General features: G+C 36.2%; 1 protein-coding gene across 2 annotated transcripts in view; it reads right to left on the minus strand.

Moving 5' to 3' along the window:
- Positions 1-1,995: 1,995 nt before the first annotated feature.
- LOC146168156 (uncharacterized) overlaps positions 1,996-26,480 on the minus strand; it is a 61,335-nt gene continuing 36,850 nt past the window's right edge. For both annotated transcript variants that reach the window (XM_083388942.1, XM_083388941.1), the window contains exons 17-21: positions 25,895-25,968; positions 25,653-25,812; positions 6,514-6,610; positions 5,738-5,877; positions 1,996-3,511 (exon numbers count right to left, since the gene is read on the minus strand). In XM_083388942.1, the coding sequence (XP_083245068.1) occupies positions 3,252-3,511; positions 5,738-5,877; positions 6,514-6,610; positions 25,653-25,812; positions 25,895-25,968 (731 nt within the window). In that variant the 3' untranslated portion in view covers positions 1,996-3,251. The remainder of the gene's footprint in view (positions 3,512-5,737; positions 5,878-6,513; positions 6,611-25,652; positions 25,813-25,894; positions 25,969-26,480) is intronic.

Raw genomic sequence — 26,480 nt, forward strand, 5'->3', positions numbered from 1 at the left:
CATTGTTGAAGACCTCAATAGTTTAGAAGTCAGACTTTTTTGATGCTTTGATACACTAGTTGTCGTAGACCTTTTTGCTTAGAACTGCACTAATTTCTGACGGATCGGGTGCTTTTATTGTATCTGCCTGGTAAGTTAAGTTAATCTCAATCACCAGCACCAACACGGTTCTTTGTAGGCTTAGTTATTAGCTCATAACAAAAAGTTGTAAATGGCAAAATTAACTGTATTGTACGTCTGTACAAACACATCATTATTCAAGTTTGGGTGGCAATCTGTTGATTTACAAACACAGATACGTTTTCTTATCTCAACGTAGTGGCTTGGTATAGGTTTAAAATAACCATTTTGTTGACCTCGTTGTAAATTATTGGCAACAGCAGTTGTGTAATTACTTTTTTAACAAATGTCTTGAAAGTCATTCTTATCGTGTGTTGCCCTATCTAAGGTCCCTAGCATAAGTGAGATATCCCCAAAAGACTGCGTTGGCTGCCGCATATGATATTAACGCCAAGAACTATTTACCGTGCAAGTGACCGATGAAATGAATTTTTTGTGACATGGGACATGAGAAAATGCATAATTCCATTAAATGTTTTAAAATAGTCGCGTACTGCTTTTATAATACTAAAACCACTAGATTTGTGCAAATAACTAACACTTTACATTAACGAAATACTTTCTTCAAGTTCTGTACAAATTTTGGCATGTTGCCTACAAAAGAAACTAAACCAAAAGTCAACAATGGCGTAAACTAACATTTCGCATTAACGAATTAACTTTTTGAAATACTCTTCTAGCGTATCCCACAAAATGACAATTTTAAAATAGATAGGCCATTATGCCTCAGTCACGGTCAGCACATGCCCCATGCCAACCTCTTCTAAAAACTGGCCATAAACCAATCAATATCAACATATTTTATGGGGGAAGGCGGGACAAAACGGAATCCTTATGGGAAAAATTATATTTTTTGAGTTTTACCAAATATTTGATCAGTAGGGTAGCAACCGAAAGATCTTACTGACAAGTACCTCTATGCTGAAAAAAGCGACTGAAAGAAGCATATCTTCTGAATAAATTAACATCATTAGCTGATTTTTGCACTGGGTAAAACGGACCACTGAAGGGGCAAAACGGACCCCACAAATAAAAATATAATTTAATTGCCTAGTTGTGTCCTAAATGCAGTATCAAATATATTTGTTTAAGGCGCGCATAAAAATTCCCAATATATTATCACAAGTTGCGTCAAAACGTGACGTCATAATTCCATTTATGGTATACATAGTGCATTATAGGTTGAAAATATGTTACAAAAGTGGGCCTAAACACTCAAGAAAACCAAAAAAGCACTATGCGTAAGTAGCATTGCATCAATATCGAATCTACATGTTTATAAATAGGCCGTACATAAACTGCCTTATATTTCCCTATGAATTAAAAGAAATATCAATGGACGTTTTTTACAACAGTTCTTGTTAAAATTTCTGATTGATTGGCCTGTTTTGTAAAACGGATCTAAACGTAAAACAAATTTATACAAGTTCCAAAATGTCTTACTGAAAGGCTAATCATAAAACAAACAGTAAAAGTTTAAGTTGAGTTACATCGTAATAACGTGAAGGGTCCGTTTTGACCCAACACTATGTGAAGAATGAAACCCTAACTTTCTAAAAATTCTTAAATTTAAAAAGTCCGACCGTCTCGGATTAATAAACAGGCCCTTAACCACAAATTATTCAGCAAAAAAGTAACAAACGTATTCTTTTATTGTGATCTTTGTATATGGCCGTATTTGTCCAAATTTTAAATAGAGAAATCAGGTGGCACTGTATAAAGACAAATTGTATCACTTTGACCTGATGAAGCACGGTTGTGCGAAAGCTTGTCGAGAATCAAATACAATTTGTCTTTATACAGTGCCACCTGATTTCTCTTTTATTGTGCCATCTCTATATCAAAATCCCCAAACACATTTTCTCCCCTCCCTGGTTTATGCGAAATTGAATCTGCCTAATTTGACCACAAACGTTTTTTCGACGACAGTCACAGTTCAAAAAACAAATATTGACGCTGTTAATTTTCGTTAACGAGAAATGGTACGGGTCCGTTTTGCCCCGCTTGCCCCCACTTATTAGAGGGGCGGACAGGACGACAAAACTCACTCAGAAACGCCACTCTTCCTTTACTTTTCAAACTTTGATAATTAAATATGAATAACTTGGACTTTTATCTTCGAAAACTTCGTATAACTTGCATGAACTTCATATGCGGTTCGTGTTATATTTTTATGTTTACCTTATATGAAAACGTTTGTGCCAGCTAGTTTGGTTGCCCCTCAAACATATACTATTTATATGTCTCAGTTAAATGGTGTTTTGTAGAATAGACAGAATTTTGGGATCTAACAAAAAGACCTAAGAAGCAACAATACCTAAAGGAACAAAATCTATGAAACCATAGTATTAAGACCAACGACATAATATAGCCAAATACGCAGTAATATCCGGTACATAATAAGATCAAAATCGTCCAAATAAGACCTAAATCTGCCGGAATACGTCCTAAATGGCCAAAATAACCCCTGGAACTGTAGCTCTAGAGGTAGGGGACGATCGAGGGCCGTCGGTTTGGCATCGGCCGTTTTGGAGTCGATGTTTGGACGTCCTAGTTTTACCGATTTTTTTGCCCGGTTTAGAGTTATTTGGTGGGTAATGAGTGGGGTTAGGGCTAAAATTATTAGGGGAGTTAGTGATGTACATAGGGGACAGGGGTGGTATTTGGGGTTAGGTGAACAGTTGTTAGGCCTGATTCTGACCATGTAGGTCATATTCCGACGGGTTTATTCCGGTTTAGACGGTACTACAACTATTAGGTATTAGTCCTATTTGTGTCTGGTTCGGAACTATTCCGACGTTGATGTTATTCTAATTTCGGTCCTATGGCTGGAGTCTAGAATTTTAGCTAAGCAGAGCAACTAACGCCTAGAACTTAGGGTAATCCAAAATCATATATTTAATAACTTTAAAAAGTATACAATATAAAACGTTACCGGTATACCTAGCAACCCGAGCTTTAGTGAATCGTAAATTAAATTCTAGATTACCTTTTTAGGCGGTTTGGCCCCACTCAAATTGCAGATATCACTGCTCTAGAATAAATGGAATTACGTAGAAAACAACAAAACATATTAAAGCTATTAAAATTACAAGTTTCAAAATGGACAATAACGCTACAATAACAATTAATTAGCATGGCTGGTTGGCTTGACATTGCTTACAAAATCCTTGTCCAGGCAACTCCTGAAAAAAACCACCTGGACATGGAATGCACGATTTGATGAAATCTATAGGTGGTCTGTAGGTGTTACGACTGCATGGTTTACATGACATGATTCCATTCGAAGTAGTTATTAATTCGTATCCTTCCTGACAGATACCAAATGTCCGAGTTTTCAACGTAGTTTGCCTGCTCAAAGGTCTCGATGCGTCTACTGTGGACGAAATTCCTAATAAAACATAATATAGCACATACCTAATAAATAAATTAAACATTAGGTTAAAGTGCATTCTAACTTGGATATATAAGATGGCCTACAATAACAATGTTCTACTCAAAACAACTAAACCATAGATGCAAAGGTGCACAAGGGTCTGTCATAATTTAAACCACGTTATTATTTTAAATGTTGCTTCCATACGAGCCGTATTCTTTTGTATTTTACACACAATTAACCAAAAACAACATAGGGACGATCACACAGCGTCTTCGTTGTTTTACAATGGAGGTTACATGATTTTTGAAATAGCATAGCGACGACCAAAGCGCCTTTGTTGTTTTACAATGGAGGATGATTTCGGATCAAAGCAAAACACAAAAAATCACATCATATGATATAAAATTTATATTTACCGAACATTGTGCAACGCTTAATGCGAACTAAAACATAAGATTTCGCAATTCCCTTAAAATGTTACGTTAGAAAAGTAACATCGTATCATAAAATGTACAAAATGCGCACACATATAAGCTCCAAAAAACTTTCTGTTATCGTCGAACTTGTGCGCAACGAAATCGAGTGATAATAATTAGTGAGACTAGCAAAATGGTGCGCGCGAAGCGCGAAAAAATTGCGTATTCGGCAAAACTTTTAATTTAGGCGTAAAATGTTTTTTAACTAGATCAATTTGACTGAAATTGCATCATGGAAAAGATCAAGGCTCACAGTGAAAACCCCGCGATATACTTTAATCAATCATTTACTATAAAGTAGCAAAAATTGTAATTTATATCGGGTCGTACTTTTTGTGTTATTATGTTCATATTAAAAAGACGGAAAACCAAACGCAAATACAACTTTTAAGTTCCAAATCAGCCATACTGCGACTCAAACCGGTCAAGCACATATAAAAAATTAGGCGTTCTTGCCACCCCCTGGACCCGAACTTAATAAGCGATAGTAAACTGGTTTATTGGTGTAACCGGAAAAATGTAATCACAACTAAACAATTCGAACATGCTTGTTGGCCGTTGGTCACTTATACTTTAAGTAAACCCTCAAAGGTTCGCATTACAATAATTTAACAGTACTTATAGCGGGTTACGAAAAATGATGTCGCGGGCCACATGGGCCTAGGTTTGGACCACCCTGTAGTGTAGAATTCGCTATTCTGGATTCGTTATTCTAGATTCGAAAGCTAATGTTCTGGAAAACTTTCGGATTCCACTTTGAACATCCTTAGTCCGAATACTATGATATTATGGATCCCAGGCGGGCAGCAGGCGGCCCTCGGGACAGAGTATGGCTGGGTTGACTGTTTTTGTAGCTCGCACAGCCTATTCGTCAAGTGGTCTATTTTAGCATTATGTAATACGTTATTGATTTTTAATCATTGCTATTTTTTGTATTCGTATTACGCTACAATTCATTAAAGTGTGACTTTTTAGTCTTCAGCTTTTTACACTGACATCCATTGTAGTGTATTATGCTTTACATATTTTTGTATAGGTTTAAGCTACTCATAAATCGTACTCTTACAAGGATTGAACTCCAAATTTGTTTCTTACGAAACCATTATCTGGCCGCGTCAATATAATTTCGCATTTGCACACCATTGAAAACTGTTGCAGGCTCCTGTTCATTTCAGTGAACATATATTGTATTTTCACCAACTTCTACGAAGTAAATATACTTTTTATACGAAATATGCGCAATTGTTTCGCGCATCGCGCGATGATAGTGGATTTTAGCTGCATATTTGAGAACGAGTTCGCTTAACAACAATATACTTTTTAGGGCTTTATGGCGTAAGTTTGTGACGTCATTCATGAAAAATGTCATGCTCCCGAAATAAAAAACCTGAAATCCTCCGTAATTGTCACCCGAACAAGGCATACTGCTGGCTGTGTTATAATTAGTACATTTTTTAAATTAATTTTCAAGAAATTTACTCCGTAATTGGCCCTTAATATTCTTCGCTTTTTTATAATTTACGGAAAACCTCTAAACAAATAAAACTATGCTATAATTGCTATATATTGGGTATAATACCGTACATCACTTACGACAATGTTGTAAAAATGCCTAAATTGATATTCATAGTTGCTTTCGCCTATTTTTGACCAAAGATTACCATTTCTACTTAAATAACTGACTATTTACAAATTTAGATGCAAAGGGGTTGTACAACATGCGACATGCGGGTTAAATATGTATTTATCAGTAAAGTGGCACCTTTAATTGTTATGGAGAATGTACATTCTGCAATATTTTCTGATGAATCCCTGGCTGAATACTTTATTTGATATATTCCCCACGTCATGCGATCCGAAGGTGTTTGAAACATTTCCACACTAACAACTCCAACGTTGTCACTTCAACAATACAACTTTTTAATAATTAGAAAATTCTTGTAAAAAGTATTGTTTTTTTTCGTTCTTCCACTTAAATACACACCCGAAATTTTGTTGACATACACCACATTTGTTCTTCAGTTTACGGAATTAAAAAATAGTCTATTTGCCTTTTCAATAACTTTAACGCGAAAACAAATAGTGCACCTAAATAAACAATAAAAATAATTAATTACCTCGACTTGTTTCTATTTAAATACGTTTTATCGCATGCGCGAGTGAATATACTCAACAATCAATAACAAGTATGTGACAGTAGTAAGAGTCGTGCAAGGTTATTTAAGAAATCATGAACCACTACTGCCGGATTATTTTATTTTTTTATTTATTTTTTCATTGAGCTGACTAGCAGAACAATTATGACTTGCCTTTCAAAGATATTAGATCTACAATACTTTAATAGAAACCAAAGTCGCTCACCGGACCTGAGCGAGTTTTTAACTCTTTTATTTGCAACTGTGCTAAAGTACAAAAAGTGCATAATATTGTGACGTTTACAATTTTAGATTCAATGAACACTAATTATCTTGTTTGTACAATTTACATAATAGTATTTAACAAGATTTGGCTGTGCCAAAAGGTGACACTCCAACCAACCTGAATAAAGGTTCTGTCCATGTTATGTTTGGAAACTGGGCTAAAGATGTTGTGGTTATGGACGGAGGACACCATTCTACCGTAGGGGCAATTTTATCTGCAACAAAATAGGGTAAATAGGCAAGCTTAACTTAGTGAAGCGGCATATAGTTAATTAGTGCGGTTTAAAAAATTATAAAAAACTGTGAAGCCGTTAACAAATATATTTTTATTCTTTTTTTTTTCTTAGAAAGTAAATTACGCTTTGGGGCGCTAAATTCTGGTTTAATAAGGGGTTATTTACAAAGGACCAGGGCTGCGGAGTCGGGACTCGACGTGGTGGATTTGTTTTGCTGAATTCGGGACTCGAATAAGACCACGAAAAACCACCAGAGTCCCGAGTCAGGAGGAAATAGCATATGGTGGATATTTTCAAACCATGTATTGTTATTGGATGAATTTAATGCCACCCCTATGAGTGGATTGCTGAATATCCACCTTATTTAGTTACGTAAATTGGCGGAATACAGGCTGTACAGTCAGAGTCGGACTCCGGATTCGACGAAAATCGCACATTTGACCATTCCTTTTTTGCAGATATGTTCTCTTAAAGATAAATAATTGATATAGTAAACCTGGGTTGCAAATTCTGCCCGAAATACAACAAAAACATCATTTCTGCGTTTCGTGCTTGTTTCCATGTTTTTTATTTTCTTCTTGTAAGTACATTTTCTTGTGCCACTGTTGCACAAAATGTTTTATCGTTAGTTGTGTGTTGTTTTCGCCTTATGTTCACTATTGCGTTGTCACTCACTTAACTTTTCTTGCCTTTCCTCTTTTGCACCTCACCTTTCACGCTTTATTTCTTATCTTATCACGTTTTTCGTTGGCACCTAATAATTAGTTACGTTTGACATAGACACCATTTCTTTCTCTCGTTGTTGTGTTTCGCGTGGTCGAAATCGAATGTCGACAGTCAGGCTGGGCAAGGCTGGGATAACCACCCGTTTAGATCGCCGTTGTTTACGCCCTATTTTAATCTCTGGTCGCTTTATATTACGCGCTTTCATTGTTTTATGTTTTGTATGTTAGTTCGCCTCTGTCGTCCTGTATTATATACAATACAGATAAGTCTCGTGTAGTGCTCAGGCATCCGACAGGCCGTGAAGTAGGGAGTCCTGAAATAGTTAACGTAACACCACTATTTCTACAACATTAATTAAGTAGTTATGCACTTAAGCAATATTCTGCACAGTTTTATAGATGCAGTCATGCTCTGTTCTATAGGTCCCATGGGTCCAGTGGGGTATGACCGATGAAACAAAAAGTCATGATGTTTCTATTAACAAAAAATCTTAGAAGGATATGTCAGATTTCAATTATGTTTTTCTTGTAGGTACCCATAGCTGTTAGATTTCCATAGAAAATAACCGAGAGTGTTTTTGAGTTGTAATTCGAAAGGTATCACTGAAAAAACAAAATCCCTTCTATGTGTCCAACACCTTCCCTAGGCCCCACATCTTGTCAAAGGCGCTGTGTCCATACCAAATGCGAATTTCCCGGGCCAAATCATTCGAAAGTATATAAGGTTAAACAAAGGGTAAGATTCCATCAAGCTGTGGTCTCTTATAACTATTACATATTATTGTGTACCCTGCGGTCCATTTGCTTAAGCTGCGTGTTATTGCCGAAGATTTAAAAAAGGCAAATTACCATGTTACTAAAAAGTAATGTTACTGATAATAATGATAAAACATTTTACTTTCCGTAATCGTTGCACTACGTGGAGCTACACGTTCGGTAAAATAAATATCATAATATGTATATTTTGGTATTTCGCAATGATCGAATATCTTATAATATTAAAACAGTGGCACTGCATGGTCATCCCTATGCTTTTAGTCGCTAATTGTGTGTGAAATGAAAAATATTTCCCACAACACCAGTAAAACGTTATATGGACAAGGCCTGTGAGGAATCGATTTGGCGATTGGCGTCATATTTAAAACAAATATGCAATCCCGGTGCCAAATCGTTTTTTGGTGGCCTTTAAGTTGTTCCATGTGAATCACCATTACATAATATTATGCTGTCCGATAACGTGTCAGTTTGTCGCTTTATAACCGATTTAAAAATGACATGTGGCAATTTAGCATGTAACCGAAGCGAAATGTTCCGTATTTTGTCTAAAATAGGTCGTCGAAATACAAATTTAAAATAAAACCGCTTAATGATAAAGCCACTGTTGTACTGGCAACACCATTACAATTTAGCGAAGGCAATGGTCATCACTAACAAATACGTATTTCCGGCGCCACATCATTCTCGGAATGGTTAGTAATCAGGAGTGAACCCAACAACCTACAACGTAACGAAATTTTGTGATATGTATATCGATCGGGATCACTAACAAACCTAAACCTTTTTTTACTTATCCATAAACGTTACCGGTAATGGGAAGCATGTGATAGCGGCATTTAATCGGACGGCGGGTTATAAATTATTATTACATTTATCTGCGTGGCTTTACATTTTGTTAAAACAGTAATATGCACGTCGAACATATTTTACGTAATTCTGGTACCATACTGCCAAGTTGCAACAGACATTATTTTTTACGAAAATGTCACGCGCGCGCCCGTGGAGAAGAAAGCGCACTTTGACGTCGCCGCTCCTTTCGTTCGACGACTATGACGTTGTTCTTAATCTTTAAGATCACATCGTTCGGCGGACAATCTTTCCCATTTGTTATAAGAGATGGCAAAGTTTGTCCGCCTGACAACGGCATATGTTCGCCCGGGCGGTCACTGGCATGTAATCTTATAGAGCAGCGGTTACCAAACTTTTCTAGAAATTTTGCCTGGTGAACCCCTTGCAATTATTTTAAAATTTCGCGGCCCTATAAAATACCAAGGTCAGTTGACCCATGTTTCTTGTAGTACACTAGTGCTGCCACGATTCATTATAATGTAACAACTTTCTAACTAATGCAAATGATTCGCTGATAGCAGGTAATACAGCATAACAGATGCTTTATAATATCACAGGAGACATTATAAAACACGCTATATTGTCGAATATTGAAGCATATCTAAAAACAATAATGATGACAGATAATGTTAAAAACATTCGCTAAAGCCTAACGTTGAAAAACTTGAAGACGAATTCTCATTGCGGACCCTCTGAAACTAATGTACGGACCCAAGTTGGTCCGCGGACCCCAGTTTCGGAACCGCTGTTATAGAGACAGACGTCATCGTCTACTAACAAAGGGAGCAGCGGCGGCAAAGTGCATTCGCATCTCCATCTCACGCGCGCGACATTTCGTAAAACTCTTAACGTAAGCACGCAAAACTTTTTTACAAGCGCAACCTGTATGGACATAAAAATCAAATGAAGTAAATTGGCCTAATAAAAATAAACTTTAATGTATCCAACTTAAGACTTTTTTTTTTTTAAGTTTTCTTACGGCGCAAAGTTTAGGAAAAATATCGCATTTAATGCGGCGGTTTTAATAGCAACTAATTTTCAGTTTTAAACGAGAATTTACTAACGTTAATCGCAGTATGCTACCGGGATTACGTATTTGCTTGAATATCACGCAATGCAAACAATGGCTGCAACTACTTAGGGATTTACGTTTACGAGCGGTTGCCTATCGATACATAAAAATATATATCAACTAGACGGGGGTGCGGTTGTTATATTTTATCAGGGGGTATATTTTCGGGGCTTAGTTTTTATTTTTATTTTATTTTAATTTTTTTTTTAAATTGATTTTATTTTTTTTATTTTTTATTTTTCAATTTTTATTGTTTCATATTCATTTTTTTAATTTTTAATTTTTATTTTACACTTTTATTTTTTTTAATTTTGTATTGTATATTATATATTTCATATTTTGTTTTTCATTTTCCTTAACTTGTTTCTGCAAGCAAAAACAGATATGGGCCGAAAACTTCCCCACTTAACTTATGCCTTTAATGCGAAAGGGGTTCAAATATGGCGTAGTATTTGGGAATGATCGAAACATATATTTGATAAATAGAATTTACGTAGATAATGTGTATGGCCATTTTATTACATTTTGGCCAGCATACGTGTTTGAAAAGCAAATATTATCATTCTCCTAAAGACTTAAAATGGTTCAACGCCTATGGTTTGCAATACTTTTGCAAACTTTTACTCGGCAAATTTTTACCATAGCTTGGTCCGAGCAATCACTGTTAAAACAGACTTTAAATCTGCAGTTTCAAACAATATGAAACACACTATTAAGTGCCTAATACGCAAACTATTAAATCGAAAGTTTTGCTAGTTGTTTAGACCTGATGTTGGTATGTTGGTTGGAGCAACATGCACAACAGGTGCTAACAGAGAGGCGTACACTGCCTTAATATTTCGCATTTAAATTTGCGGCGGTAAATACACCCTATTGACACTTGATTATTAGGCGAAGCTTATCGCAAAGTAATTGGTCGCCCGAAAAAATGCTGACGCCGCATTTAAAGCAAGCATTATAAATGTGTTGCCGATATTCTGCCTTGAATATCCCTACTCGAAATGCTTCCCTGCGTTAATTGTACGGTGGGTGAAACTTTATTCACGGCCTTACCTCTTTTTGTATTACCGCGACAATACGATGAAATGCGATTGGAAGAATATTTGAAAAAATCGTATTTGGAGAATATTTGCAATATGCACCTATATAGTATGTTACTCCAATCCAACATATCAACACACAATTTTAAGTTGTGTAGGCCTGGTGTTGATATGTTGGATTGGAGTTGCCACCAGATTTCGAATTTAAATTTGCGGCGGTAAAATAAGTTGTTTCCTAAGAGCATTAAGTAATTTTACTAAAGAGAAGTCCTTTTCAAAATGCAAGTCGCACGAGCCCAGTTTTGGACGAGCCACTTCGCACAATGAAAGTCTCACGCACGGGACAATAAAGCGCAGCAGGCGTCAAGTCGCTTCGTCACTTCACAAGCTGGACAAAGCAAGCGAATATGAACGAATTCTGTATGAAAGTTTTTCTGCTGCTAGATGGCAGTCGTTAGCTACAAAGAGCTAAAACGCAATATTTAAGGTGTTTGCCCCCCAAGCAAAAGCCCCTGGGGGTGCGGCCTCACAAACTTCTACAAAGCACCTACATACCACTCTACGCCATGTCTGAAAATTTGAAGGTTCTACGATGTCAACTTTTTCTATAAAGCTTCGGACAAAAATCGGTCTGAAACATACCATAGGAAACCAAAAAAGAACTAGACGGGGGTGCGGTTGTTGTATATTTTGTCAGGGGGTGTATTTTCAGGGCTTAGTGTTTATTTTAAATTTTTACTTTATTTTAATTTTTTTTTTTTAATTTTTTTTTAATATTTGTATTGTGTACTTTATATTATATATTTTGTGTTTCATTTTCCTTAACTTGTTTCTGCAAGCAAAAACAGATATGGGCCGAAAAACTCCCCACTTAACTTATGCCTTTGATGCGAAAGGGGTTCAAATATGGCGTAGATTTTGGGGAATGATCGAAACATATATTTGATAAATAGAATTTACGTAGATAATGCGTATGGTCATTTTATGAAATTTTGACCAGCTTTCGTGTTTGAAAAGCAAATATTATTATTCTCTTAAAGACTAAAAATGGTTTAACGCCTATGGTTTGCTATACTTTTGCAAACTTTTACTCGGTAATTTTTTACCATGGCTTGGGCCGAGCAATCACTGTTAAAACAGGCTTTAAATCTGTAGTTTTAAACAATATGAAAAACACTATTGTGTTCTCAATACGCAAACTATTAAATAGAAAGTTTTGCTAGATGTTTAGGCCTGATGTTGGTATATGCTATTTGGAGCAAGATGCACGACAGGTTCTAACAGAGAGGCGTAGACTGCCTTAAGATTTCGCATTTAAACTTGCCGCGGTAAATACACCCTATTGACACTTAATTATTAGGCGAAGATTATCGCGAAGTAATTTGTCGCCCGAAAAAAAACTAACGCCGCATTGAAAGCAAGCATTATAAATGAGTCGCCGATATTCTGCTTTGAACATCTCTACTCGCAATGCTTCCCTCCGTTAATTGTACGGTGGGTGAAACTTTATTCACGGCCTTACCTCTTTGTGTATTACCGCGACAATACGATGAAATACGATTTGGAGAATATTGGAAAAATCGTATTTGGAGAATATTTGCTATTTGCACCTGTATAGTATGTTACTCCAATCCAACATATCAACACACAATTTTAAGTTGTGTAGGCCTGGTGTTGATATGTTGGATTAGGGTTGCCACCAGATTTCGCATTTAAATTTGTGGCGGTAAAATAAGTTGTTTCTTAACAGCATTAAGTAATTTTACTAAAGAGAAGCCTTGTTTTAAAATGCAAGTCGCACGAGCCCAGTTTAGGACGTGCCACTTTGCACAATGAAAGTCTCACGCGCGGGACAATAAAGCGCAGCAGACGGTAAGTCGCTTCGTCACTTCACAAGCTGGACAAAGCAAGCGAATATGAACGAATTCTGTATGAAAGTTTTTCTGCTGCTAGATGGCAGTCGTTATCTACAAAGTGCTAAAACGCAATGTTTCAGGTTTTTACTCCCCAAGCAAAGGCCCCTGGGGGTGCAGCCTCATAAACTTTTACAAAGCACCTACATACCACTCTACGCCATGTCTGGAAATTTGAAGGTTCCACGATGTCTACTTTTTCTATAAAGCTTCGGACAAAAATCGGTCTGAAACATACCATAGGAAACCAAAAAAGAATAGCGGCAAAAACAAGATATGTCCGAAAATAAATTTTCGGCCCATATAACTAGACGGGGGTGCGGTTGTTGTATATTTTGTCAGGGGGTATATTTTCAGGGCTTAGTGTTTATTTTCAATTTTTACTTTATTTTAATTTTTTTTTTTTTAAATTTTTTTTTAATGTTTTGTATTGTGTACTTTATATTATATATTTTGTTTTTCATTTTCCTTAACTTGTTTCTGCAAGCAAAAACAGATATGGGCCGAAAACTTCCCCACTTAAAATATGCCTTTGATGCGAAAGGGGTTGAAATATGGCGTAGAATTTGGGGAATGATCGAAACATATATTTGATAAATAGAATTTACTTAGATAATGCATATGGCTATTTTATCAAATTTTGACCAGCTTACGTGTTTGAAAATCAAATATTATCATTCTCTTAAAGACTAAAAATGGTTTAATGCCTATGGTTTGCTATACTTTTGCAAACTTTCACTAGGTAATTTTTTACCTTAGCTTGGTCCGAGCAATCACTGTTAAAGCAGGCTTTAAATCTGTCGTTTCAAACAATATGAAAAACACTATTATGTGCCTAATACGCAAACTATTAAATCGAAAGTTTTGCTAGATATGTTTAGGCCTGATGGTGGTATGCTGGTTGGAGCAAGATGCACAACAGGTGCTAACAGAGAGGCGTAGACTGCCTCAAGATTTCGCATTTAAATTTGCGGCGGTAAATACACCCTATTTGACACTTAGGCGAAGCTTATCGCGAAGTAATTGGTCGCCCGAAAAAATGCTGACGCCGCATTTAAAGCAAGCATTATAAATGTGTCGCCGATATTCTGCCTTGAACATTCCTACTCGAAATGCTTCCCTCCGTTAATTGTACGGTGGGTGAAACTTTATTCACGGCCTTACCTCTTTGTGTATTACCGCGAAAATACGATGAAATACGATTTGGAGAATATTGGAAACATCGTATTTGGAGAATATTTGCTGTTACTCCAATCCAACATATCTACACACAATTATAAGTTGTGTATAATAATATAATAACTTATGGCTTTGAAGCGAAGGGGGCTCAAATATGGCGTAGATTTTGGCAAATGATCGAAACATACATTTGATCAATAAAAATTTACGTAGATAATGCTTACGGCCATGTTATTACATTTTGGTCAGCTAGCATGTTTAAAAAGTCAATATTTTCATTCTCTCTAAATTATTTAACGTCTATGGTTTGCTATACTTTTTTCCAACTTTTACTGTGTAAATTTTTACCATGCCTTGGTCTGAGCAATCACTGTTGAAACAGAGTTTAAATCTGTAGTTTTGAGCAATATGCAAACACGTTTATGTGCCTAATAAGCCACGTTTTATATTGAAAGTTTTGCCAATTTAAATCCAATAAACGCAAGATTTATTTATTTATGACGCCATGTTATGACGTAGCTTTGCAACGTCGTCGTTAAGAATGCGTTAAACTTAAGCTTTTTGTTGTTGCGGCCCTTGTATAATTATATTTGTTTAGACCTGGTGTTGATATGTTTGAATGGTGCAACAATTACAACAGGTGCTAACAGAGATGTGTACACTGCCTGTAGGATTCGCATTTAAATTTGCGGTGGTAAAATATTTTGTGTTGTAAGAGCAATAGGTTTTTTTACTTAGAGAGGCCTCTTTATGAAAGGCAAGTCGCATGTGCATAGTTTTACTAGGCAAGCCACTTCCAACACAAATGTTGCACGCGCGGGACAATAGGGCGCAGCAGGGATACCAGCAGCTGCCTCGTCGCGACGCGAGCTGAATAAAGCAAGTGATATGAAAGCATTCTGTATTGAAGTTTTTCTGCCGCTAGATAGTAGTAGATAGCTGTTATGAACTAAAACGATGACATAACACTTTTGTTTTTTGTCCCCAATTGGAGGTGCCTAGGGGTGCAGCCTCATAAACCTCTACACAGCACCTTCATACCACTCTACGCCATGTCTGAAAATTTGAAAGTTCTACGATGTTCACTTTTTCTATAATGCTCTGGACAAAAATCGGTCTGAAACATGCCATAGCGGGGGTGCGGTTGTTGTATATTTTGTCAGGGGGTATATTTTCAGGGCTTAGGGTTTATTTTCAATTTTTACTTTATTTTATTTTTTTTATTTTATTTTACTTATTATTTTTTTTTTAATATTTTGTATTGTGTACTTTATATTATATATTTTGTTTTTTATTTTCCTTAACTTGTTTCTGCAAGCAAAAACAGATATGGGCCGAAAACTTCCCCACTTAACTTATGCCTTTGATGCGAAAGGGGTTCAAATATGGCGTAGAATTTGGGGAATGATCGAAACATATATTTGATAAATAGAATTTACATAGATAATGCGTATGGTCATTTTATTAAATTTTGACCAGCTTACGTGTTTGAAAAGCAAATATTATTATTCTCTTAAAGACTAAAAATGGTTTAACGCCTATGGTTTGCTATACTTTTGCAAACTTTTACTCGGTAATTTTTTACCATGGCTTGGGCCGAGCAATCACTGTTAAAACAGGCTTTAAATCTGTAGTTTTAAACAATATGAAAAACACTATTATGTTCTCAATACGCAAACTATTAAATCGAAAGTTTTGCTAGATGTTTAGGCCTGATGTTGGTAGTATGCTGGTTGGAGCAAGATGCACGACAGGTGCTAACAAAGAGGCGTAGACTGCCTTAAGATTTCGCATTTAAACTTGCCGCGGTAAATACACCCTATTGACACTTAATTATTAGGCGAAGATTATCGCGAAGTAATTGGTCGCCCGAAAAAAAACTAACGCCGCATTGAAAGCAAGCATTATAAATGAGTCGCCGATATTCTGCTTTGAACATCTCTACTCGCAATGCTTCCCTCCGTTAATTGTACGCTGGGTGAAACTTTATTCACGGCCTTACCTCTTTGTGTATTACCACGACAATATGATGAAATACGATTTGGAGAATATTTGAAAAATCGTATTTGGAGAATATTTGCTATTTGCACCTGTATAGTATGTTACTCCAATCCAACATATCAACACACAATTTTAAGTTGTGTAGGCCTGGTGTTGATATGTTGGATTAGGGTTGCCACCCGATTTCGCATTTAAATTTGTGGCGGTAAAATAAGTTGTTTCTTAACAGCATTAAGTAATTTTACTAAAGAGAAGCCTTGTTTTAAAATGCAAGTCGCACGAGCCCAGTTTAGGACGTGCCACTTCACACAATGAAAGTCTCACGCGCGGGACAATAAAGCACAGCAGGCGGTGAGTCGCTTCGTCACTTCACAAGCTGGACAAAGCAAGCGAATGTGAACGAATTCTGTATGAAAGATTTTCTGCTGCTAGATGGCAGTCGTTAGCTAGAAAGAGCTAAAACGCAATATTTCAGGTTTTTGCCCCCCAAGCAAAGGCCCCTGGGGGTGCAGCCTCATAAGCTTTTACAAAGCACCTACATACCACTCTACGCCATGTCTGAAAATTTGAAGGTTCTACGATGTCTACTGTTTCTATAAAGCTTCGGACAAAAATCGGTCTGAAACATACCATAGGAAACCAAAAAAGAACTAGACGGGGGTGCGGTTGTTGTATATTTTGTCAGGGGGTATATTTTCAGGGCTTAGTGTTTATTTTCAATTTTTACTTAATTTTATTTTTTTTATTTTTATTTTTTATTTTTGTAATATTTTGTATTGTGTACTTTATATTATATATTTTGTTTTTTATTTTTCTTAACTTGTTTCTGCAAGCAAAACAGATATGGGCCGAAAACTTCCCCACTTAAAATATGCCTTTGATGCAAAAGGGGTTCAAATATGGCGTAGAATTTGGGGAATGATCGAAACATATATATTTGATAAATAGAATTTACGTAGATAATGCGCATGGTCATTTTATTAAATTTTGACCAGCTTACGTGTTTGAAAAGCAAATATTATTATTCTCTCAAAGACTAAAAATGGTTTAACGCCTATGGTTTGCTATACTTTTGCAAACTTTTACTCGGTAATTTTTTACCATGGCTTGGGTCGAGCAATCACTGTTAAATCAGGCTTTAAATCTGTAGTTTTAAACAATATGAAAAACACTGTTATGTTCTCAATACGCAATGTATTAAATCGAAAGTTTTGCTAGATGTTTAGGCCTGATGTTGGTAGTATGCTGGTTGGAGCAAGATGCACGACAGGTGCTAACAGAGAGGCGTAGACTGCCTTAAGATTTCGCATTTAAACTTGCGGCGGTAAATACACCCTATTGACACTTAATTATTAGGCGAAGATTATCGCGAAGTAATTGGTCGCCCGAAAAAAAAACTAACGCCGCATTGAAAGCAAGCATTGTAAATGAGTCGCCGATATTCTGCTTTGAACATCTCTACTCACAATGCTTCCCTCCGTTAATTGTACGGTGGGTGAAACTTTATTCACGGCCTTACCTCTTTGTGTATTACCGCGACAATACGAGCATTATAAATGTGTCGCCGATATTCTGCCTTGAACATCCCTACTCGAAATGCTTCCCTCCGTTAATTGTACGGTGGGTGAAACTTTATTCACGGCCTTACCTCTTTGTGTATTACCGCGACAATACGATGAAATACGATTTGGAGAATATTGGAAACATCGTATTTGGAGAATATTTGCTATTTGCACCTGTTCTGTATGTTACTCCAATCCAACATATCTACACACAATTATAAGTTGTATATAATAATATAATAACTTATGGCTTTGAAGCGAAGGGGGTTCAAATATGGCGTAGATTTTGGCAAATGATCGAAACATACATTTGATCAATAAAAATTTACGTAGATAATGCTTACGGCCATGTTATTACATTTTGGTCAGCTAGCATGTTTAAAAAGTCAATGTTTTCATTCTCTCTAAATGATTTAACGTCTATGGTTTGCTATACTTTTTCCAACTTTTACTGTGTAAATTTTTACCATGCCTTGGTCTGAGCAATCACTGTTGAAACAGAGTTTAAATCTGTAGTTTTGAGCAATATGCAAACACGTTTATGTGCCTAATAAGCCACGTTTTATATTGAAAGTTTTGCCAATTTAAATCCAATAAACGCAAGATTTATTTATTTATGACGCCATGTTATGACGTAGCTTTGTAACGTCGGCGTTAAGAATGCGTTAAACTTAAGCTTTTTGTTGTTGCGGCCCTTGTATAATTATATTTGTTTAGACCTGGTGTTGATATGTTTGAATGGTGCAACAATTACAACAGGTGCGAACAGAGATGTGTACACTGCCTGTAGGATTCGCATTTAAATTTGCGGTGGTAAAATATTTTGTGTTGTAAGAGCAATAGGTTTTTTGACTTAGAGAGGCCTCTTTATGAAAGGCAAGTCGCATGTGCATAGTTTTACTAGGCAAGCCACTTCCAACACAAATGTTGCACGCGCGGGACAATAGGGCGCAGCAGGGATACCAGCAGCCGCCTCGTCGCGACGCGAGCTGAATAAAGCAAGTGATATGAAAGCATTCTGTATTGAAGTTTTTCTGCCGCTAGATAGTAGTAGATAGCTGTTATGAACTAAAACGATGACATAACACTTTTGTTTTTTGTCCCCCAATTGGAGGTGCCTAGGGGTGCAGCCTCTTAAACCTCTGCACAGCACCTTCATACCACTCTACGCCATGTCTGAAAATTTGAAAGTTCTACGATGTTCACTTTTTCTATAATGCTCTGGACAAAAATCGGTCTGAAACATGCCATAGCGGGGGTGCGGTTGTTGTATATTTTGTCAGGGGGTATATTTTCAGGGCTTAGTGTTTATTTTCAATTTTTACTTTATTTTATTTTTTTTATTTTATTTTATTTATAATTTATTTTTTTAATATTTTGTATTGTGTACTTTATATTATATATTTTGTTTTTTATTTTCCTTAACTTGTTTCTGCAAGCAAAAACAGATATGGGCCGAAAACTTCCCCACTTAACTTATGCCTTTGATGCGAAAGGGGTTCAAATATGGCGTAGAATTTGGGGAATGATCGAAACATATATTTGATAAATAGAATTTACGTAGATAATGCGTATGGTCATTTTATTAAATTTTGACCAGCTTACGTGTTTGAAAAGCAAATATTATTGTTCTCTTAAAGACTAAAAATGGTTTAACGCCTATGGTTTGCTATACTTTTGCAAACTTTTACTCGGTAATTTTTTACCATGGCTTGGGCCGAGCAATCACTGTTAAAACAGGCTTTAAATCTGTAGTTTTAAACAATATGAAAAACTTTTCGTCACTTCACAAGCTGGACAAAGCAAGCGAATATGAACGAATTCTGCATGAAAGTTTTTCTGCTGCTAGATGGCTGTCGTTAGCTACAAAGTGCTAAAATGCAATATTTCAGGTTTTTAACCCCCAAGCAAAGGCCCCAGGGAGTGCAGCCTCATAAACTTTTACAAAGCACCTACATACCACTCTACGCCATGTCTGAAAATTGGAAGGTTCTACGATGTCTACTTTTTCTATAAAGCTTCGGACAAAACTCGGTCTGAAACATACCATAGGAAACCAAAAAAGAACTAGACGGGGGTGTGGTTGTTATTTATTTTGTCAGGGGGTATACTTTCAAGGTTTAGTGTTATTTTTTATTAATTATATTTTTTTTTTCAATTTTTATTTTTTAATATTTTTAGTTGACTTAATTATTTATTTGTATTTTTCAATATTTTTATTTTTTAATATTTTTATTTTTTATTTTTTTGATTTAGATTTTTTTTGGATTTTTTTTATATTTCTAATTTTTTTGTTTTTAATTTTAATTTTAATTTTTTTTATTTAATACTTTTTATTTTTTAATATTTTGTATTTTGTATTTTATATTATATATTTTGTTTTTTCATTTTTTTTTCATTATTCCTTAACTTGTTTCTGCAAGCAAAAACAGATATGGGCCGAAAAATTCCCCACTTAACTTATGCCTTTGTTGCGAAAGGGGTTCAAATATGGCGTAGATTTTGGGAAATGATCGAAGCATATATTTGATAAATAAAATTTACGTAGATAATGTGTATGGCCATTTTATTACATTTTGGCCAGCTTACGTGTTTGAAAAGCAAATATTATCATTCTCCTAAAGACTTAAAATGGTTTAACGCCTATGGTTTGCAATACTTTTGCAAACTTTTACTCGGTAAATTTTTACCATGGCTTGGTCCGAGCAATCACTGTTAAAACAGACTTTAAATCTGTAGTTTCAAACAATATGAAACACACTATTATGTGCCTAATACGCAAACTATTAAATTTAAAGTTTTGCTAGTTGTTTAGGCCTAATATTGGTATGTTGGTTGGAGCAACATGCACAACAGGTGCTAACAGAGAGGCGTACAATGCCTTAAGATTTCGCATTTAAACTTGCGGCGGTAAATACACCCTATTGACACTTAATTATTAGGCGAAGATTATCGCGAAGTAATTGGTCGCCCGAAAAAAATACTAACGCCGCATTGAAAGCAAGCATTATAAATGATTCGCCGATATTCTGCTTTATTGAACATCTCTACTCGCAATGCTTCCCTCCGTTAATTGTACGTTGGGTGAAACTTTATTCACGGCCTTACCTCTTTGTATATTACCGCGACAATACGATGAAATACGATTTGGAGAATATTGGAAAAATCGTATTTGGAGAATATTTGCTATTTGCACCTGTATGGTATGTTACTCCAATCCAACATATCAACACACAATTTTAAGTTGTGTAGGCCTGGTGTTGATATGTTGGACCAGATTTCGCATTTAAATTTGTGGCGGTAAAATAAGTTGTTTCTTTTACTAAAGAGAAGCCTCGTTTTAAAATGCAAGTCGCACGAGCCCAGTTGGACGTGCAACTTCGCACAATGAAAGTCTCACGCGCGGGACAATAAAGCGCAGCAGGCGGTGAGTCGCTTCGTCACTTTACAAGCTGGACAAAGCAAGCGAATATGAACGAATTTTGTATGAAAGTTTTTCTGCTGCTAGATGGCAGTCGTTAGCTAGAAAGTGCTAAAACGCAATATTTCAGGTTTTTACCCCCCAAGCAAAGGCCCCTGGGGGTGCAGCCTCATAAACTTTTACAAAGCACCTACATACCACTCTACGCCATGTCTGAAAATTGGAAGGTTCTACGATGTCTACTTTTTCTATAAAGCTTCGGACAAAACTCGGTCTGAAACATACTATAGGAAACCAAAAAAGAACTAGACGGGGGTGCGGTTGTTGCATATTTTGTCAGGGGGTATGTTTTCAGGGCTTAGTGTTTAGTTTCAATTTTTACTTTATTTTAATTTTTTTTTTGTTTTTAATTTTTTTTGTTTTAATATTTTGTATTGTGTACTTTATATTATATATTTTGTTTTTCATTTTCCTTAACTTGTTTCTGCAAGCAAAAACAGATATGGGCCGAAAACTTCCCCACTTAACTTATGCCTTTGATGCGAAAGGGGTTCAAATATGGCGTAGAATTTGGGGAATGATCGAAACATATATTTGATAAATAGAATTTACGTAGATAATGCGTATGGCCATTTTATTACATTTTGACCAGCTTACGTGTTTGAAAATCAAATATTATCATTCTCTTAAAGACTAAAAATGGTTCAACGCCTACGGTTTGCTATACTTTTGCAAACTTTTACTCGGTAAATTTTTACCATGGCTTGGTCCGAGCAATCACTGTTAAAACAGGCTTTAAATCTGTAGTTTCAAACAATATGAAAAACAATATTATGTGCCTAATACGCAAACTATCAAGTCGGAAGTTTTGCTAGTTGTTTAGGCCTGATGTTGGTATGTTGGTTGGAGCAACATGCACAACAGGTGCTAACAGAGATGCGTACAATGCCATTTCGCATTTAAATTTGCGGCGGTAAATACCAGGCGCGGATCTAGGATTTCAGTTTGGGGAGGGCTATGGATTTTTTTCAGATATGACGTCACAAAAGTATACCATTGCGTGACGTCATAATTCAGGTAAAAATAACATCGGCTGGACGAATAAACTAACTCCTGTAAAATAACGCGAAAAACAGACCTTTTGAAAGCACGAAAAAGTAATAAGGTTAGCCTCTAACAGTGGGCCGGTTTCCTAGTTTGACCTGGTATGAAGAATATCGCTGAATGACGCTACCATGTCTATTGTCTACACATCTTGCTTTTTCCCGAAAAGGCGAGGACAACCGCACATGCTTCCGAAAAAGCGCTGAGGCCACGTCGCAATAAAACCATAGCGTTGTCTGCTGCGGTCGGCTGTGGTTCTTTCATGACACTTCTCTCAATTTTTAAGTTACTGTAGTTGTTTTTTTAAGATTGCTGAAATGAGCAAAACTTTGTGCAAAGTTAATACTAACATTGGATAGGTTATTTAAATCCTTACACAAGGGTCGGCAACCTTTGTGTAGTAGTCGCTTTTAAAACGTGTTTATAATTACTTTTAAGGAGGCAGTAAAGTCTCCCTATGGTTTGCTATACTTTTGCAAACTTTTACCCGGTAATTTTTACCATGGCTTGGGCCGAGCAATCACTGTTAAAACAGGCTTTAAATCTGTAGTTTTAAACAATATGAAAAACACTATTATGTTCTCAATACGCAAACTATTAAATCGAAAGTTTTGCTAGATGTTTAGGCCTGATGTTGGTAGTATGCTGGTTGGAGCAAGATGCACGACAGGTGCTAACAGAGAGGCGTAGACTGCCTTAAGATTTCGCATTTAAACTTGCCGCGGTAAATACACCCTATTGACACTTAATTATTAGGCGAAGATTATCGCGAAGTAATTGGTCGCCCGAAAAAAAGCTAACGCCGCATTGAAAGCAAGCATTATAAATGAGTCGCCGATATTCTGCTTTGAACATCTCTACTCGCAATGCTTCCCTCCGTTAATTGTACGGTGGGTGAAACTTTATTCACGGCCTTACCTCTTTGTGTATTACCGCGACAATACGATGAAATACGATTTGGAGAATATTGGAAAAATCGTATTTGGAGAATATTTGCTATTTGCACCTGTATAGTATGTTACTCCAATCCAACATATCAACACACAATTTTAAGTTGTGTAGGCCTGGTGTTGATATGTTAGATTAGAGTTGCCACCAGATTTCGCATTTAAATTTGCGGCGGTAAAATAAGTTGTTTCTTAACAGCATTAAGTAATTTTACTAAAGAGAAGCCTCGTTTTAAAATGCAAGTCGCACGAGCCCAGTTTAGGACGTGCCACTTCGCACAATGAAAGTCTCACGCGCGGGACAATAAAGCGTAGCAGGCGGTAAGTCGCTTCGTCACTTCACAAGCTGGACAAAGCAAGCGAATATGAACGAATTCTGTATGAAAGTTTTTCTGCTGCTAGATGGCAGTCGTTAGCTACAAAGTGCTAAAACGCAATATTTCAGGTTTTTACCCCCCAAGCAAAGGCCCCTGGGGGTGAAGCCTCATAAATTACAAAGCACCTACATACCACTCTATGCCATGTCTGAAAATTTGAAGGTTCTACGATGTCTAGTTTTTCTATAAAGCTTCAGACAAAAATCGGTCTGAAACATACCATAGGAAACCATAGGAAACCAAAAAATAACGGCAAAAACAAGATATGTCCCGAAAATAAATTTTCGGCCCATATAATAACGGCAAAAACAAGATATGTCCCGAAAATAAATTTTCGGCCCATTTAATAACGGCAAAAACAAGATATGTCCCGAAAATAAATTTTCGGCCCATATAAAACGGCAAAAACAAGATATGTCCCGAAAATAAATTTTCGGCCCATATAATAACGGCAAAAACAAGATATGTCCCGAAAATAAATTTTCGACCCATATAATAACGGCAAAAACAAGATATGTCCCGAAAATAAATTTTCGGCCCATATAAATAACGGCAAAAACAAGATATGTCCCGAAAACAAATTTTCGGCCCATATAATTATAAAAATGGTATTTTACGACGACTAACAATTATATGTTTTGCAGTCACGCAGATGAACAATTATAACAGGCAATTCGATTTAATACCGCTTCCACATAGGCTTAAAGGTGTAACTCCAATTTTGGGTAAGCATTTCGTTAACCCATTTCAGGGATATCAGGCCAAAACTTAATGGAATCTTACGTTTTGTTCAACCAATACTCGAGAATGATTTTTCGGGTAATACGGAATTATTATGGACACAGCGCCAATAAGTAAGGGCTAATATTGTTGCTGCTTTCACAAGAGCCGCATCCTACTTTAATGGTGAGAAAGTATTTACTCGGCACTGGTTAAATCGTCGCCGAACTAAAGGAACGGAGACGTCACACTGTGCGCTCGAGTTGGGGACTTATTCGTGGCTGAACAACAAGGAGCGACTATGTCAAACTGCGATAGCTTTCTCTACTTCTACAAAACTCTTGCTATATCGCTTTGGTAATAAAAAATTAATGTCTTTAAGTTTAGACCAGTGGTTCTCAACCTTTTATGCTTCGTGGCCCCCTTTGATAGACTCTTTACTGTCGTGGCCGAAGGTTATCGGCCAGTAATTAGTCGCGGAAAAAGACGCCAACGCCGCATATATGGCTGCATTTGAAGCTGCAGCACAGTAATTCGCCACAGAGATAGGCTACGTTAATCCAAATTTTCCGCGATAAAAAGAATAAATTATATCGTTTTCAATTACCCGATATAAACGGAAGAACTTTTGTAATACCATGACCATGACATCAGTTTGAATTTTTAAACGAGAATTTTCTTGGACTATGTAGGGTACCGGGATTGCGTATTACTTAAATATCAAGCAATGCTACCATTAAGGTATTACGTTTGTTAATGGTTCCAACACAAAACGGAACATTTATTTGGTGTTACATTTTAAATTACACAATTATTTTTAAATCCTCGACTTTAACACGGGGTTTCAGCACACTTACACAGTATATAATGATTACAATGGAGACGGACAGCAGCTTAATGGCTTCATACTTTCATAAAGTCGGGACATTGTACGTAACATATACCGAGCTTATTGCAAAATGCTACATGGTATGTAAATACCCTATTTAACTTGGACAACGTCGGGTATTATGTCGTGTTATAGATGGGCAAAGATCAAAATCAAGAAAAATCCCACGTTTACTTATAACATGCATAAATATGCAAAACATTTTAAAATCTTGAACTTAAGTTTAGCGTCCTGTTGAATATGTACTGCCCCCACCCCCCCTCCCTTTTTAAGGGTAGTATTTAAACGTAATTGTAGCCAGGTAACTACAACAGTTCCACGATTAGCGTTAAGTGTAACAATCCGATTTACCTCGTTCTATTTGTACGGCTAAAAAACAAACGAATAGCTCAAAACAGAATAAAGTTAGACCTCGCTGTATTGTTTCTGACTAAAATTTACCAACCTTTTACAGTAACATTTACGAAACAAGAAACATTTCGTTTCCTGCTATCGGTCAATGCCGTAAACTGCACTACAGATGTTCCTATTGGAAAAACAGTTTCAGCTGAGACGCCTGAATATCTTCTTTCAATTATATTCATGTTGGATACTGGTGACGGTACCTTTAAAAGTACAATATGTTAGTTTTTAACAACATGTTACAATAAAACTCAAACTGTAACAAGTTATGATATGTCAACTTACCGTAACGTTTACATATGATTTCCCTGGTTGAAGTTCGAAGTTCAGGTCAGGTGGACATACAATTGTAGGAATGACTAAAAGAAAATCATAAAAGCGACTCATAAAGTTAATTAGATTAAGTGATTTGTCCTGCAACAATTACGCCCTGCTAAATTCGTAGTGTAGAAAAAATTTACATAATTATTAAAAGTTATATATAACTGTGAAGATTCCAATTTGCTCCGCACAACACACATACTTCCATCGAAAGCCAACGTGAATGCGGTACTGTCTAAAATTCCACAGTATTTTAACTATATCGATCAAAGTAGTAAACTGTATGCAGCATTTACACTTGAAAAAAATATCAATTTTGTAACTTTACAAAAAGTAAGCCATCACTAGCAAACGGATCAGCAAATTGACAAGTTACGGTGTTTAACTTTACACTGTTTTAACAAAACAATTTTTAACTTCGTAATTTTGTTTAAAAAATTTTGGCGCGGTTACGTAATGAGGTTTTGCGCTTTTTAAGAGGAGTTATATTTACAAACAAAGTTGTATTTAGTTAGGGAGAAGCAATCTTGATTTGCATAATGCATATCGG

The sequence above is a fragment of the Ascidiella aspersa genome, chromosome 1 (assembly GCF_963924565.1).
Source record: "Ascidiella aspersa chromosome 1, kaAscAspe10.2, whole genome shotgun sequence".
Taxonomy (NCBI): Eukaryota; Metazoa; Chordata; class Ascidiacea; order Phlebobranchia; family Ascidiidae; genus Ascidiella; species Ascidiella aspersa.